The sequence below is a fragment of the Bactrocera tryoni genome, chromosome 4 (assembly GCF_016617805.1).
Source record: "Bactrocera tryoni isolate S06 chromosome 4, CSIRO_BtryS06_freeze2, whole genome shotgun sequence".
Taxonomy (NCBI): domain Eukaryota; kingdom Metazoa; phylum Arthropoda; class Insecta; order Diptera; family Tephritidae; genus Bactrocera; species Bactrocera tryoni.
Window position 1 is genome coordinate 31,564,558 of NC_052502.1, and position 16,740 is coordinate 31,581,297.

The following is a 16,740-nucleotide window of genomic DNA, read 5'->3' on the forward strand; positions in this document are numbered from 1 at the left end:
TTGACTCGACAGCAGCTCAGCGCTAATATGACGTTTGATCGCACGCGGTCTTCGTTTTACCCGTGATATGTTCTTATTCTTCTGCTTTCCTTATTCAATATTTATTACTGTGTTTGCTTTTGTTGTGAGTTAAGATATTTGTTGTCAGTTACGCTTGTCTCTTTGTTGCTTTGACAAGTGTTGACATGGACTGTTGCTGTGCCAGTGCTTGCGCTCTGCTTCTTCTTTATTCTTAAGTGCATTTGCTGTGTCTTTACGTCACTTTAGCAGTGATAAGTCAGAGAATTGTCATTCACAGGGTCACTGTGATACCCACTATCCACTATGTGCACATACGCGGACTTACATTTCACGGTACGATACTGATATTTAAGTTGACATTTGCACATTAAGCTCTCTTGTGAATCGCTCTCAACTGATATGAGTATGCCTTGGGTCCCTGGTACCTGCTGTGATTTTGTTCCGTAAGACGGAACAAAAGTAAACAAAATACTTGCAATTGATTTAAGTCAGCAAGAATTAACATATTTTATCTTAAGTGTATTAGGTCTATAACTATATTTTCAGCCAAGGATTGTCAGGTGGTTGTAAACCATAATCGTGCGACCGATTGTCATATATGGAGCTGTGGTTTAGGCTAAAAAGCATAGTGAACCTCGGTAGGACTTCAACTATCGGAGCTGCAACGACTCGCCTGTATCAGCGTGTCGGGTGCCATGCGCACATATCCGACGGCGGCATTTGAGTCACTGATTGCCAAACACACACTGCTCCAAATGACGGCAGAAGGGCTTGGCAGAGGTAAGGAAATGTCTTTCCAGCGCATGATGGACGTACTAAGTGGCGAAGTATCACTGGCTCTTCTTCTAAAGGACAGCATTATCAAGTATGTAAACTTTATTGAGAAGTTCAAGATTACCCTCAGCTGTAAGGTTGAAGGGAACGATTCCGCTCTCGAGCTACTGCTTAGGAATAATACAATCAAGTGGTACACCGACGGCTCGAAAACGTCGAAGGAAATTGGCGCAGGAATTGCGGGACCACGCACCAAACTCTCCATACCTATGGGTAGTTTTTCGAGCATATTCCCAGCAGAGGTCTTTGCTGTTAGTCATTGCGTAGAGATAAACCTCCAACTCAACAATCGTAATGAACGTATAGATATATCCAGCGCCAGTCAAGCGGCACTTAAAGCGATTGCTGCATACGAGATTAAATCGCTATTTGTGCAGGAGTGTATAGAACGACTGAACAGTTTGTCAGATCGTAAACAAGGGCACTTTATTTGGGTGCCCGGTCACAAAGGTATAGCCGGAAATGAACCAGCTGATGAGCTCGTCCGCTCCGCAACATCCACTAAGATGAAAGAACCCAAATCTTTCATTGCGGTCGGTCCCCGTACCATAAAGGAGCTGCTCCGCAAGGATAAAGGAGTAAATACAGAGAACCTTCTTTGGCAACAACGCCAAGGCAAGTACCATGATAAGTTGCTAGGGGGTGGTTACAACCTTAAAAGGTTTAAATATGTAGTCAACCTCCCAATGGATAAACTCAGGCTACTTGTCGCTTTCTACGCTGGTCATTGTAGGACAAAGAAGCACTTATATAACATGTGCGAATAGCCTTTTCTGCGACATGGAGCCGGAAACCTTCTAATTGACTGCACTGCAGTCTGTAGGCGTAGGATAAAGGCTCTTGGATCCATGTTTACCAATAGGGATAACATCGCCTCGATAGCACATAGCAGCATATTGGAATTTATCAATATTCTGGGGCTAGGTGAGTCGCTATAACTTAGAAGAGGGTAAAATAGACTTTAGGTTGTGGCGCAATTCTCATTTATTTGTAGGAGGAATAGCCTCAGAACCATGATTCCTGTCTGCTGTCAGTTCATCACCTTGGAACTTAAGCTACTCTTCCTTCCTTATCGGTCTAACAAACTATGCCAAGTCAACCACAAGCCCAATAGAATTCCAGAGCCTTCTTGAAGAACATAGAGCTTCTTTTCGGAACGAATGGAAAATTTACTACACCGATGGGTCAAAGTCGAAGGACCACACGTCATTCGCTTTGGTTCAAGCGGATAGGAAAACAGTAATAGCAAGGCACCTACCAAGTTTTGGTTCAGTGTATACAGCGGAGGCGGTGGCAATATACAACGCAATACTAGCAGCCTCAGAATCTAAGGAGAAACATTATTCGAAAAAAAATTCAGATCTGGCCGCCGTGTCTGAGTATCTTTTTATACTTTAAGATTTCATTCATACACAAATTTAAAAGCTTATTCTGCTCTTGAAAAAAAAAATTAGCCAAAGAGAGTAAAGCTAATCATATTTGAATTGACTCTTTATATTTTTAATACCAAAGAATTCCTCTTCACGTTGGTTGCTTTGTATAAGCCAGGTTTCAATTCTTTCAATTTGAGTTATTAAAGACTCATTTACTTTTCGCAAAAGTTTTGCTCTTTGCTTGCGTGCGAGTGAGTACAGTTTTTAAATCTTAAACAGGATCTGCTTTTACAAGTCATTAAGCGTAATAGCATGGTATTAAAAATATTTCGGGATGCTTCGCTGGGAAGTCAAAAGGACGCCAGTTATTGGCGCCAAATTCGCTGAATTGCATGTGTTTTAATAATTAAACTATTATTTTATATGAGTATTTATACATTATATACTTAGTATGTTATATACGTTAATTAAAGCGGAAAGTTAAATTGAAATATGCTGTTAAAAAGGATGAAGAATTTGGCCTGAAAAGGTGAATTTGGATTCAATACAGTAATCATTGTTTTATTGAAATAGTCTGTCTGAAAATATTCAAATCAGTTGACTGAGATCGGTTTATAGCAAAAATGTATACCAATTAGCCTTAGATTGGAAAATTTTTCAATACTATATATTGGTTTATATGTATATTTTGGGATTTGGTAACACTAATGTTGAGATCATGTGATCTCATAACTTTATCGGAAAATTTTGATCTTATTCATATTCGCACTATTTGTGTTGTTTACAGTCACTTAAAATATTCATCTCGACAAAAAAAGGTATTAAATAGAGAATATTTGGAACGTTGATTACTGACGGTAAGAAACCCAAAGGCCGAAAATGGATCACTCTTCATCACGGCAATGCGAGCTCTCTCACACATCGTATGAGTCTTACACCGAATAATTTTGACTTGGGGACTGAATGACTACATTTTTTCCCGCACGCAAAATCAAGCAATATATGGACAGTATTTGGACAGATCGCAGCAGATATGTAAGTACGTGAATATAGGATTTCAGAAGTAGTAACTAAAAGTAGTAAGATCAGAGAATTCTGAATTGTTCATAGTTGAAGCAAATCTTTTATTTTAATAAATGCGAAATAAAATGATGAATTATCTCTTTAGAAAATATTTATTCCTCGAACAAGTTGAACTTAATTTGCCATTTGTAACACGCTCCTTCAGGGAGATCCTGATGTATGTAAAAAATGTAATGTCTATGTAAAAAAAATCAGCGTGACAAACTTAGTCAATTTATCCGTCTATCTGCCCGTTGTGTATACACGAACTATTTCCTCACTTTTGAGATAACGTTATTTTCTTTTCTATACACATAGCTTTATCCTCGTATGGAGAAAAACATGATTTGAAAAAGCGGACATATTACACTTGGATCAAAATGACTATGGTCATTAATTGAGTCTGAAAGAATCCATAAAAGAAATATTTATTGAAAATCATGATAAGCTTCTTTTTACTGGAAGATTGGGAGATTTATTTTGTATTACGTCGAGATCTTAAATTGAAAGCATACAAAATACAACTTGTGCAAGAACTGAAGCTACGCGACCTTCCCAAGAGACATCGTTTCGCTTTATAGGCTCTTGAAAAGTTCCAAGAAGATAAGACGTTTCCGAGCCAAATTTTGTTCAGCGATGAGGCCCGTTTCTGGCTCAATGCGTTTGTCAACAAGCCAAAGCCATATAACCGCATTTGGGACGAAGGGTAACTAAAGAGATTCAAGAGCTGGCATTTCTTCCCGAAAAAAACGGCTTGGTGTGGTTTGAGAGTCCATACTCCATATTTATTCAATAATTATGCCGGTGAGACATGAACTTCAATGACGACCGCTATTGCGCCATGATAACCGACTATTTGGTGCCTGAAATGGAAGCTCATGATCTCGTCGTTATTTGGTTTCAACAATACGGCGCTACTTCCCACACATCGCATTAATCAGATATATTGACAGAACACTTTGATAAGCAGATAATTTCACGTTTTGGGCCGATCGACTGATCACCAAGATCGTGTGATATCACACTGTTAGACTATATCCTGTGGGGTATGTAACGTCGAAAGTCTATGCGGACAACCGCTCTTCGATTCAGGCCTTGGAGCAAGACATCAAACGTGTCATTCGCCAGTTACCAGTGGAAATGTTCGAACAAGACATCGAAAATCAATGGCTGGACCATCTGAGACGTAGCCAAAACCAACTTTTGACAGAGATAATCTTCAAGAAATAAATGTTAAAGAATGTTCTTTCAAATGATAATAAACGTTCTCCATTAAATTTGAGGTTTCAGTGTTTTTTCTTTAAAAAAGTAGGGAACCTCCAAAATGATCACCCTTTATTGGGAAATTTCTTCCATCAGAACTCCGTGCTCGTGCCCTTGTTTGCTCTAAATTTCTGCAGAAGCCTCGAAATATTTTAATTTAAAGAATTTACACGAATATTTGTTGGGTGGTTTCACTCGTGTAACTGCATTTTTCAGGGCTGCGTGTACAGGAAGGTATGATAATTGCTCTCAATACGGATATATATGTACAAACTCATCGTCTGCACTTGCCTTCACGTGTATGTATGTTTGTTCATATGTAGCATGCCACGCATGTAGGCGTGCGACAATTTAAATGCGAGCAACGATGTTTTCGCACCCAAACAAATCGATTAATCGCGTCGGTGCAGGCGATAAGACGTTGTTGCATTCACCAGCGAACTAATTAGTTCAACGGAAAATGGCAACGTGCCGTGAACACTATGCATTACACACAGCCAAACAGCAATTATTGTAAGCTTTGCTAGCAGTCTTAATGGCCGGCAGCACGCATAAAGAGGGGGCGTGGGGAGATGCCAGGCAGCAGTTTATGCCTCAACGCCAAGGCAATGCGCGAGTGCGTCTTAATGCAATCGATGGCAATTCGCTTTAAATGCGATTATATATAGTTCCGATGTGGCTGTTGTTGTTGCTGCTGCTGCCTACGAGTGAGCATTTAATTGTGCTTAAACACGAACATTTTAATTTGTGGCACAAAGTGTGTTGCAAACGCACTGTTGCGCACGCACACACTCAAACGGCGACTTTAGTTCGGCGAACACGCAGAAAAAAGTCCAATAAAATCCAAGCGACTTCAAAAAATGGCAAATCAAGTGCCACAAATCGCGCAAATGAACATAAAAGTCACTCTCGGTGAATGTTGCAAGTTTGTTTTGCGAGTTGCGTGAAAATCAATGAAATTGGCGCAGCGCAATTAAAATATGTGTGTAGGCATGGACATACATATGTATGTATGTTTGGCGAAAGAGGCAAGAGATCAATAAAATTGGCATGCGAAATATCAAATGACCAACGTGTTGGCCGCACAAATGTCGACACCACAAACAAAGTTGCAACACCACTTTTTGCGCATGCGTAGTTTACCAACAAAAACTCGCCAATTCTCGGCTGGCAGTCACCTTAGCAATGACCAAGCATTCGCGTTCGCCAAAGACTTGATTAAGTGTGCGACCAATCGACGGACGGACGGACAGACGGACCGATCGAATATGCGAACGATCATTTGAAGTTAGAGCTTGCGTGTCAGCGACGCATTCATCAATGGCTTTCGTATTTGTTCGCTGACAATGAATTGCACTAACGCAATGGCGCAAACACACACACTCACACATACACGTCAATGCAAAAGCGCACTCACTTGTGGTGTTTCTTAAGTTGTGCGCATGCGCTTGCGCTTTCGCATCGCACACACGGAAGCTCATTGGCACAGCGGCGGCTCTCAAATTAAAATTCCGCTGGCAGGGTGCGTAATTAAAAGCGCAAACGCCAACAAATAATAAGCAAATAAATGCGTTCAGTTGTTGCTGCTCGTTCCGCGCATGTACTCGATTTTGACAGGAACCCGCATTACTGGGTTTTGGACGGCGCGATTCACATTTGAAAGCACGCAAAGGATTATTTATGGTTCACAATATGAGGCGTCATTTGAAGGCGTTCAAAAGGAAATTAGCGACATTTAAATTATCACAGATTGATATTTATGAATATATTTTGGGTATCAATAACTGGATCATACCAAAATCACTGTTTCATTGCGTTTTCTAGCAATTGTGTGTGGAAAATATATTTTTAAATTATTATTAATTTGCTTAAAATAAGTCTTCATATTGAAAATAAAGATTTTACAAGATTAGTTAGCAAGAAAAGCTGCACTAACTAGTTTTCAAGTCTCAGCACGGATTATACGGATTGTGTTATGAGTTCCTTCACAGCGCAGTTACAGTAGCAGAATGTCACAAATCTTCATAGGTGAACAAATATAAGAAACTTCAAATTTAATGAGGAATGTTTTCTATAATTTGAAAGGACATTTTTTGGCATTTATTTCTTGAAGATTATCTCTTTCATATGTTGGCCGCGGCCACGTTTCAGATGGTCCATCCGTTGAGTCCAATTTTCGACTGCTAACTGCCGAATGAAACGCGTGATTTTTACTCGATGCGAGATTGTCTTCATACCATTATTACATATTCCCACAGGAAAACGTCTAACGGTGTGATATTACACGATCTTGGTGGCCATTCGACCCGCGCAAAAAGTGGAACTATCTGCTCACCGAATTGTTGTCTTAATAATATATATCCATTGATTGATGCGATGTGTGGCAAGTGGCGCCATCTTGTTGAAACCAAATATCGATGAGTTCACGAGCTTCAATATCAGGTATAAAATAGTCCCAAATGTGGCAATTTTGCTATATACTTGCCCATTGAGCCAGAAATGTGCCTCATCGCTGAACGAAATTTGACTCGAAAACGTCGGAACTTCTTGGATCTTTTCAAGAGCCCATATTGCGAAGCGATTCCGCTTGGGAAGGTCGTGCAGCTTCAGTTCTTGCACAACCTGTATTTTGTACGCTTTCATTGTTAAATATGTATGAGATTGATTGTTATTAATATAGTTAAAGAAGAGATACAACAAATAATTTTGATAAATGCTACCAAGTTAAGATTTCTTGTCAGGACAAAAATCCGGATCTATTCCGGTAACGTTAATCCGACTTTTGGAGGAACATCTCTTATTTTATACGTAGGTTGCTTTAGTTTTTTTTTAGTTCGGGATTGGCAACCCTAGTATTGCAATGTTGCAACTCAAAACTTTATTGCAAAGTTTGAAATTTTTGATGGTATGCATACACAGAACGTTTAGGCGTACGACCGATATTTGTGTTATTTACAGTAACTTAAAATAATCTTCGCGAACATTTTCTCTACAACTACTACTACTTTCAACGTGGATTAACTCAGCAATAGAGCTTCGGCGAACTTAAAACAAGCTTCATTAAAAGCCAGTGTTTATCCATGAATACGATTAATTTGATCGAGGACGTAGATCAGTGTAAAACGAATTTCGTGAGTTCATCCAAATTCAGTTATTGTTCAGCAAACTAGGGATGCTGTGCACAAACTGATATTGCAGGATCGTCATGTGATCTATCGTGAGATAGAGACAGCTATGAGCATTAGTGGGACCAGCATACATTCACTATTGCACGAACTTTTGATTGTAGGAAAAAAATCTCACGTTAGGTCTCACATAATTTGTGGATCGCTCAAAAAAGGCGATTGATCGTTGCGAATGTTAGGAAAGGCTTACGGTGATTCAGTTTTAGCAAATACACAAGCCTACGAGTGGTACAAAGCCTTCAAAGATGGTTCGATATGCTTGATCGCGCGAATTCCGATCCCTCATTCATCGGGAGCAATATTACTGCCGATTGAGTTTATAATCGGAATGAAGGGAAAAAACGTCCCGAAACCAAAAAAATTGCCAAAGCTGCTCAAAAATCGGGTTGATGCTCATTGTTATTTTTCGATATCCGTGGTTTGCTACATTTTCAATTTGTTTTGGAGGGACAGATGGTGAGTAAGGACTCCTATTTGGCCTATTGAGGCGTTTTCTAGGAACATCCGTGGATAACGGCCGGAATTGTGGAAGAACAATTCATGGATTTTACACGATGATAATGCACCATCGCATCGTGCCACGATTCCGACCGAATTTAAAGCAAAAAGTGCAATTAATTCCATGAATCAACTATCGTATATTCAAGATTTGGTTCCGTGTGTATATTTTCTTATTCCCCAAACTGAAATTGCCGCTCCGTGGAACCTTTTTCAGTCGATAGAAGTGAAAAAGGCAATTTCATTGAAGGAGCTGAAGACCATCTCAAAAAATGCTTATGAAAAAAAGAACTGGAAAAATCGTTGCATTTGGTGGGGATTGCTTTGAAGCCGACAAAATAAATATTTATGAATAATTAAATATTTCGCGTTTTTCCTGTTACTTCGTATGTCAGTACTTTAGTGGTCTTATAGATTCGCGACGCGTTTGTTTTGTAATTTTTTCATGATTGATTAAAGTGCACTAAATAAAACCCTGCCGACTTTAGACATCAAAAAAGCCTTAATGAATCGGCTTTTACACTATACTTACATATAGATTAAGTGACAATCGATAGACTGATGAATGGTGCCTTTTCCTAGAACCCCACATTTGTAGATAAGGTGCGGTGATTTTTTGGTTTTCATGCATATTGTTTTCATATCCACATTCTATTTGTAGTTGCATTTTTGCATTCATATTCAGTAGCTAACCAATACTTTGACCGCCAGGTTCCTTGGAAAGTTTCGCTTGCAGTAAATTGCATTAAGTGTCTACAAAATGAATAAAGTGCTAATATTTCCCATTGTGTGCCTTATTGCTTGCTCTTGGATTGGTTTGAGTGAGTTTTCGTTTTAAAAATTTATTAATTAAAACAAAAACGGTTTGGGATATGTATCATTGAAATGCCACCACCCAATTTTTGACGGTTTTCAATTGTACGTTCGATATTCGTACGAAGTTCATCAATCGTCGCTGGCTTGTTGGCTGGACTATTGACTTGTCCTAGCCCCACAGGAAATGAGCTAACCGCGTCAAAACCCATGACCGAGGCGGCCAATTGACTGGGCAATTTCTTGAGATAACACCATCAGTTTTAGACTGAGCTCTCTTTTACTCATCATCCAGAGACTACAATTATTATTCGACTTTCAGTAACCAAATTAATTTTCATGCTTCTTTCAGCCACATCTCTCGACTGTTACGTTTGCGACAGCACTTCGGGTCAGAACTGCAACGACAAACAATCGGCAAAATGCGATCCAGAATTGGCTCAGCAAACGGTGAATTATGCTCGCAAATATTTAAGTGTGAATGAAACGATATTAAATACCACCAGTTCGACATACATTTGTGTGTTTGACACTATTTTACGTAGTGAGTTTCAAAATTAAATTTTTGTCTAATAATATTTATGTACTTTATTGCTTTATTTTAATTTTTTATTAGACAATTTTATGCAGTTTTATTACGGCTGCTCCTACAGCACTATAGATATTTGCTCATTCACGGCTGTTGGATTCATACGATATAACTTTTGCAACAACTGTAACACGAGCGATTGCAATACCAATAACAACGGTTATTACACTAACAACGGCAATTACAGTTCAACGTATAGCTTTACCTTGACAGCGAGCATTATCTTGGCTTTGATAGCGAAACTCTTTTGTTACTGAGTAAACGCAGTGAAGCGGTATTTCAATTTAGTATCGCATAAAAATTGCAGAGTCATTGATTCTATTATTTATTGTTATTAAAAGTTTTATCAAATATTTTAACAAATGTATACATGTGTGTGTGTTTTAAAGAGGGTTCTTCAGGAATTATTTGTCTATTCATATTAATTGGTCTATAACTATATTCGAGGGTTTGTTGATTGCCATTTTTAATACAATATGTTGATATAGTATATAATATTGGGTAGTCAAAAAAGCCTTTCGCAATTTGTCAATAGATGTCATTGCAGTCGTATATCTCCAGTGCTACCAATCACATTGTGTCATACCATATAGTGTTGGAAACGTAAGATTTTAATAAAAAAAATCGTCATTTAATCAAAAAAAATTAAATTCGGGCAAGTTGAAAAAAAGTTACAGCTGTTCAAAAATGAGTGAAAATAATAAAAAAATAGCTATATTTTGACATTTTTGTATAAAAAAGGGAAGAATTCCATGCAAGCCACCAATGAAATTGGGTCAAATACGTAATAATGTGCGAAAAAGATCATGGTCCAAGCATATTCGCAAAGCCAGGATTGTAGCCTCGAAAGGTTATGCTGAGTGTTTGGAGGGATTGGAAAGGAACCATCCATTTTAAGCTGCTCCAGGCTGGTCGAACAATTGATTCTACATTTTACTGTCAACAACCGATGAGATTGAAGCAAGAAATGCATCAGGACAACACACATCTTTGATGACTAGGCAAAAACTGGAAGAGCTTGCCTTGGAAGTTTCGATGCATCCACCATATAGCCCTTACCTTGCACCATGAGACTACCATTGCTTTCAGTCAATGCAGAACTCTCTTAATAGAGTAATGTTGGCTTCAAGAAAAACTTTTGAAAATTACTTGTCGCAGTTTTTCGCCGAGAAACCAGAAAAGTCTCACACTAATGGAATAATGTCTCTAGCGAAAAAATGGCAAAAAGTGGTCGACCGAAATGGTACATATTTATTATTTAACGTTCGTAAAAAATATAAAAAGTTAAAGTTTGATTGAAAATACGAAAAGATTTTTTCGACTACACATTAGTAAGAAACAGTGAAAACTGTTCCCCCTGGGTGTAAAAGTGTTTGAAGAAAGGTATCGAAGACCTAATCCATCATATGGCAATCCCATCAGCATATACATATGTACTTAAAATATTTTCTATCGAATGGTGTTGTGGTAGAACCGAATAAAAGTGCTTATAAGGCTATATCGAAACTTAGACCCTTACCATTATATAGCTAGAACTGAATTTCAAGTATTAGCTGGCAGTTTAGACTCAAATCTTCTTGAAACGAATCCATAAACCTTTACGCCAATCAATATACTTTTACAATCTCTTCAAGCCTAAAAAATCTTAAGCATACATCGTATATCAAAAACAAAATCTTGGAAATATGAACCCTCTTTTCTGGGACCTTGTACCAATTTTTAGAAAATTCTATGAATTATAAAAAACGCTGCAACATCAAAATTTCAAAAAACAAAATGCAACTTGCTACCAACTTGGGTAGAACTGTCCTTAATTACTACGCCAAATATGTGCGCAATCTGTCAACCAGTTTGTTTACAGCAGCTGCTTAAGTGAGTACACTTCAGTAGTGCATTGAAATGTTTCCAATGGAAACAAGTAAGGAAGGGCTAAGTTCGGGTGTCACCGAACATATTATACTCTCGCATGATAAAGTGATAATCGAGATTTCATTATCCGTCATTTACATATTTTTCAAATACCGTATTTGTGTAAAGTTTTATTCCGCTATCATCATTGGTTCCTAATGTATACAGAGAAGGCATCGGTTGGAATTCAAAATAGCGTTACATTGGAAGGAGACGTGGTTGTGAACCGATTTCACCCATATTTCGTACATGTTATCAGGGTGTTATGAAAATATTATATACCGAATTTCATTGAAATCGGTTGAGTAGTTCTTTAGATATGGTTTTTGGTCCATCAGTGGGCGACGCCATGCCCATTTTTAATTAAAAAAAATGGCTGGGTACAGCTTCCTTCTGCCCTTTCTTCTGTAAAGTTTAGTGTTTCTGACGTTTTTTGTTAGTCGGTTAACGCACTTTTAGTGATTTTCAACATAACCTTTGTATGGGAAATGGGCGTGGTTATTATCCGATTTCTTCCATTTTTGAACTGTATATCGAAATGCCTGAAGGAAACGACTCTATAGAGTTTGGTTGACATAGCTATAGTAGTTTCCGAGATATGTACAAAAAACTTAGTGTGGGCGGGGCCACGCCCACTTTTCGAAAAAAATTAAGTCCAAATATGCCCCTCCCTAATGCGATCCTTTGTGCAAAATTTCACTTTAATATCTTTATTTATGGCTTAGTTATGACACTTTATAAGTTTTCGGTTTTCGCTACTTTGTGGACGTGGCAGTGGGCCGATTTTCAAATCTTCGAACTTAACCTTCTTATGGAGCCAAGAAATACGTGTACCAAGTTTCATCACGATATCTAAATTTTTACTCAAGTTACAGCTTGCACGGACGGACGGACGGACAGTCGGACGGACGGACAGACAGACATCCGCATTTCAACTCTACTCGTCACCCTGATTTTAGGACTTACAAAGAACCGTTATCTGAACAAAACTATAATACTCTCCTTAACAACTTTGTTGCGAGAGCATAAAAATATCGAAAAAAGAATTTCGTGGCAAAACTGATATATCCTATTGAAGGTGTACAAAACGGTATCCAAATTTTTATACCCTGAACAGGATATATTAAGTTTGCCACGAAGTGTGTAACATCCAGAAGGAAGCGTCGGAGACCTTAGAGGTGCCCACTACAATTGTCTTGTTCTCATCCCTATCAGTCTTATGTAATTCTATTTTCTTTAGCTGCTCTTTTAGTCTTTCCAACGCCTTTGCCTTTTTGTCAGCCATAACGCGTTCTTTTACAGATCCACGCTTGGCTGTTTTTTTAAGTCCATTATAGTCCGCCTCGGCTTCCTCAATCATCTCGCGTTTCTGATGTATCTTCTCCTTCAAGTTCTCCATTGATTTTTAATTTTTAATAAATTTTTCTGATTTTGAATCGTAGGCGGTGTGGAAAAGCAAGTGAAAACTTGTTTGTGTGTCTGTGCACTAGTTTGTACATATACAAATTTTCACACTTGCGGTAGTTCGCGAGATTATATGAGCTATCTGCGCTAATTATAGAAATCAAAAACAAAAAAAAAATTCAAAATGACGTCAGTCCGTAATGTTCGATAGAATACTCTGAACACGTGTTTTTCCATTGTCCCCGGTTTCGAAACATAAGGGAACAGTTAGTAACCGCACTAGGTGGTAGTCTAATGGTGGAAAATTTGACTGCATTTATGTGTAAGTCCTCTAACAAGTGGTAAAGCGTATGCCAAAACAATAAATGCGGTGCATAGACTCACAGCAATAAGGGTAACAAGTGCTTTCCGAACTATTTACAGCGAAGCATCTGAAGTACTAGCTAGTATGCCGCCCATAGACATCCAGGGTGACGAGCTCACAAGATTATATGAGCTATCAGCGCTAATTACAAAAATCAAAAAAAGAGAGGAGAGAACGATGAGCATAATTATAGGGCAGCAACGGCGGCAAATCTCAACCAAAGTACGGTGGATCCACTTATACCAGACATCCATATTTGGATAACTAGACAACATGGGGTCCTTGATTTCCCCAAATATTAAGCGGGTATGGGTGCTTCGGGTATGGGTACCTACACAAATTTCAAAATGACGTCAGTCCGTATTGTTCGATAGAAGACTCTGAACACGTGTTTTTCCATTGTCCCCAGTTTCGAAACATAAGGAAACAGTTAGAAACCGCACTAGGTGGTAGTCTAATGGTGGAAAATTTGACTGCATTTATTTGTCAGTCCTCTGACAAGTGGTAAGCTGTTCGTGAAGCGGCAACTTCCATCATGACTAAATTAAGACAGTTATAGGCTATAAGTTATAGCAGAACAGGTGTCACCTCGGCCGTGCTACAGAGCAGACGTAAAATGTCTTGTCACTCCCATGAAGTAATACCTTATCTGGTGGTTCCGTGGGAGAGTCTTAAGTTGGTAGTACGTTGGATTTAGCAGATCAAAGTTCCGAACTCCGGCTTTCGATGCTTTCTTCTACTAAAAACAAGAAAAAATTTCGTCTATAATTTTTGGTCAACAAACTGGTTCTAACAAACAGAGCACTTTTCAATAAAAGGAAAAGTCCGGTCGTATGCCGCTGGAAACGCCTTCAAAACTGTTCGACTACTACATTTACACATGGCATATGCAAAAATTATTTTTGATAATCCCGCAGTTTATGTACCATAAATGGAAAACAACGCGTTCTTAAAACAAAAAATTACAACGAAAAGTAGTCAATCAGCCAAACCGAACCGAACCATTCATTTAACCACAAGAAAAATTATAGTAATAATAAGTGAAGTAAAATGCAAATGAAAAGCAAGAAATCAGCGCACAACAAAAGCAATTGTGAAGAGCAAAACAACAACATCGATTGCAAGTAAAACTATATCCTTTGCATACTATATTTACGTGTGAGGGAGCAATGAAACTGCAAGGAAGAAAAAATCACCCACTTCCGGTGCGATCACAAGTGCGCGTGAATGTTGGCGGAGAAAAAACAAAAAGATTTAAAAAGTAAAAATTTAAAACTTAAAACAAAAAACAAAAAATAAATTTATGCACCGTCTAGTGTATTGTGTTGAATTTTTTGGCTTTTCTGCGCGGCTGACAGTGACTGGACTTGCCCTAGCGCTTGGTTTTCGCTTTTCATGCCAGTTTTGTGTGTTTTGTTTTTTCTTCTTCACATTTCTTTGCCGCACTCCTGTCATTGTGCAGGGGCTTTGTTGAATTTTGCGTATGAATGCATTTGGCATTTCGATTGTGTGCGCTGAGAGCGGATAACACTTGTTCTTGACGTTTTTATGCGCGATCGCGCATATCCTGTTCGAGCGTTCACTGTCAAAGGTAGACGTACCTTGGCCGGAGCCGGAAGGATATTGCTCTCAATTTCATTTGTGTTGTATTTATAAATGATGAACAAGTCGTGTTTATTATATTATTTATAGCCTTACATATATTATATACATATATAGTATTTACATATCTATGTCTGTATGTATGTATTTTGTGTGCTTTTATTTATTTATTGTCTTTGAAATGTCCATTGTTTTCACTTTTATGTCAGACGATCTTTGCGTACACTTGAGCTAATCCCGAGCGCTAGTATGCGCGTGTGTTACTTTCTTGCTTAGAAAACCTTTAAAATTGACGATTGGAAAAATCAGATATATTTCAAAACTTAACATTCTTCAAAGGGATTTGAACCATTTAAAAAAAGGCTGGCTACAAAAAGAAACTCGATGTTCAGGTGCCACATGAATTGTCTGTAAACAATTTAATGAACCAAATTAATATCTGCGATTCTTTGCTGAAACGAAATGAAATCGAACCATTTCTAAAGCAAATGGTAACAGGAGACGAAAAGTTGATCAAATACGACAATAATGTGCGAAAAGGATCATGGTACAAGCGTGCTGGAGCTCAACAAATGGTCGCTAAGCCACGATTGACGTCTCGAAAGGTTATGCTGAGTGTTTCTTGAAATTGGAAAGGAATCATCCACTATGAGCTGCTCCAGTCTGGTCGAACGATTGATTCTACATTTTACTTTCACCAACTGATGAGATTGAACCAAGCAATCAAAAAAAAACAACGGCCGGAAGTGATCAAGAGAAAGGGCTTCGTCTTCCATCAGGACAACGCGGGACCACACACATCTTTGATGACTAGACAAAAACTGGAAGAGCTTGGCTGGGAAGTTTTGAGGTATTGACCATATAGCCCTGACCTTGCACCATCGTACTACTATTTGCTTCGGACAATGCAGAACTCCCTTTATGGAATAAAGTTGGCGAGAAGCCTGTGCAATTTACTTGTCGCAGTTTTTCGCCGAGAAAAAAGAAAAGTTTTATACTGATGGAATAACGACTCTAGCAGAAAAATGTCATAAAGTGGTCGACCAAAATGGTACACATTAGGTTCATTCAAGTCCATTATAAATATAAAACTATTAGTTGAAATTTGATTAGAAATACAAAAAGACTTTTTCGACTACTCAATAAACTCAATTGAATATTGTACTGAACTATCAAAATTTGTTGACAGCAGATACTAGGGAGGTCTTATGTTCCTCAAAGTAAATCATTCTTTAAATGAGACCATTGATATCGATTTCATTTTAAAACGAAACCAAATTACACATTTAACAGGATTAGTAATTATTAGCTATGAATAGCTACTGCGACCAGATATTACCAACATATTGCATTACGAGTCGCATAAAGACCAGATAAGCCCACTTAATAAATAAATTGTTGCAATGCCACCAACGAAGTTGGATTAACGAACCATTTACATTATTAATTCGCTATAAATAACGAAGAGCTTAGCGCATGAGTATTGAATGAGCGGGCATGCAACGCCATACAGGTCGCAATGATAATACTAAAAGCGTACAATTTGACCAAACAGCTGCAAGCAGCTAAGTAGTAACAAGAAATATGAAAATATATAACTGCAGTGAAACAGTGGCGCATCGCATGCGCCAAACGACGCTACTGCGCAATGCAAACGCACAGCTGTATGTAACTATACAACTTATGTATGTATATATAATATGTTGCCAATAATGTCCTTTCGAAGAAACGGCAACTTCCTGCTTGTATAGCTCAAGGCTAAAAACGGCAACACTCAACACCGTTCGTTGTGCTAATAACATGACAGTGCGTGCAATCATACAA

The 16,740-nt window shown here is 38.3% G+C and overlaps 1 protein-coding gene across 1 annotated transcript; it reads left to right on the top strand.

Moving 5' to 3' along the window:
- The first annotated feature begins 8,942 nt into the window (after window positions 1-8,942).
- Window positions 8,943-9,955, top strand: LOC120775515. The gene is made up of 3 exons (XM_040105727.1): window positions 8,943-9,057; window positions 9,402-9,593; window positions 9,666-9,955. The coding sequence occupies exons 1-3, from the start codon at window positions 8,997-8,999 to the stop codon at window positions 9,893-9,895; spliced, it is 483 nt and encodes a 160-aa protein (XP_039961661.1). The 5' UTR covers window positions 8,943-8,996; the 3' UTR covers window positions 9,896-9,955.
- Window positions 9,956-16,740: the final 6,785 nt, after the last annotated feature.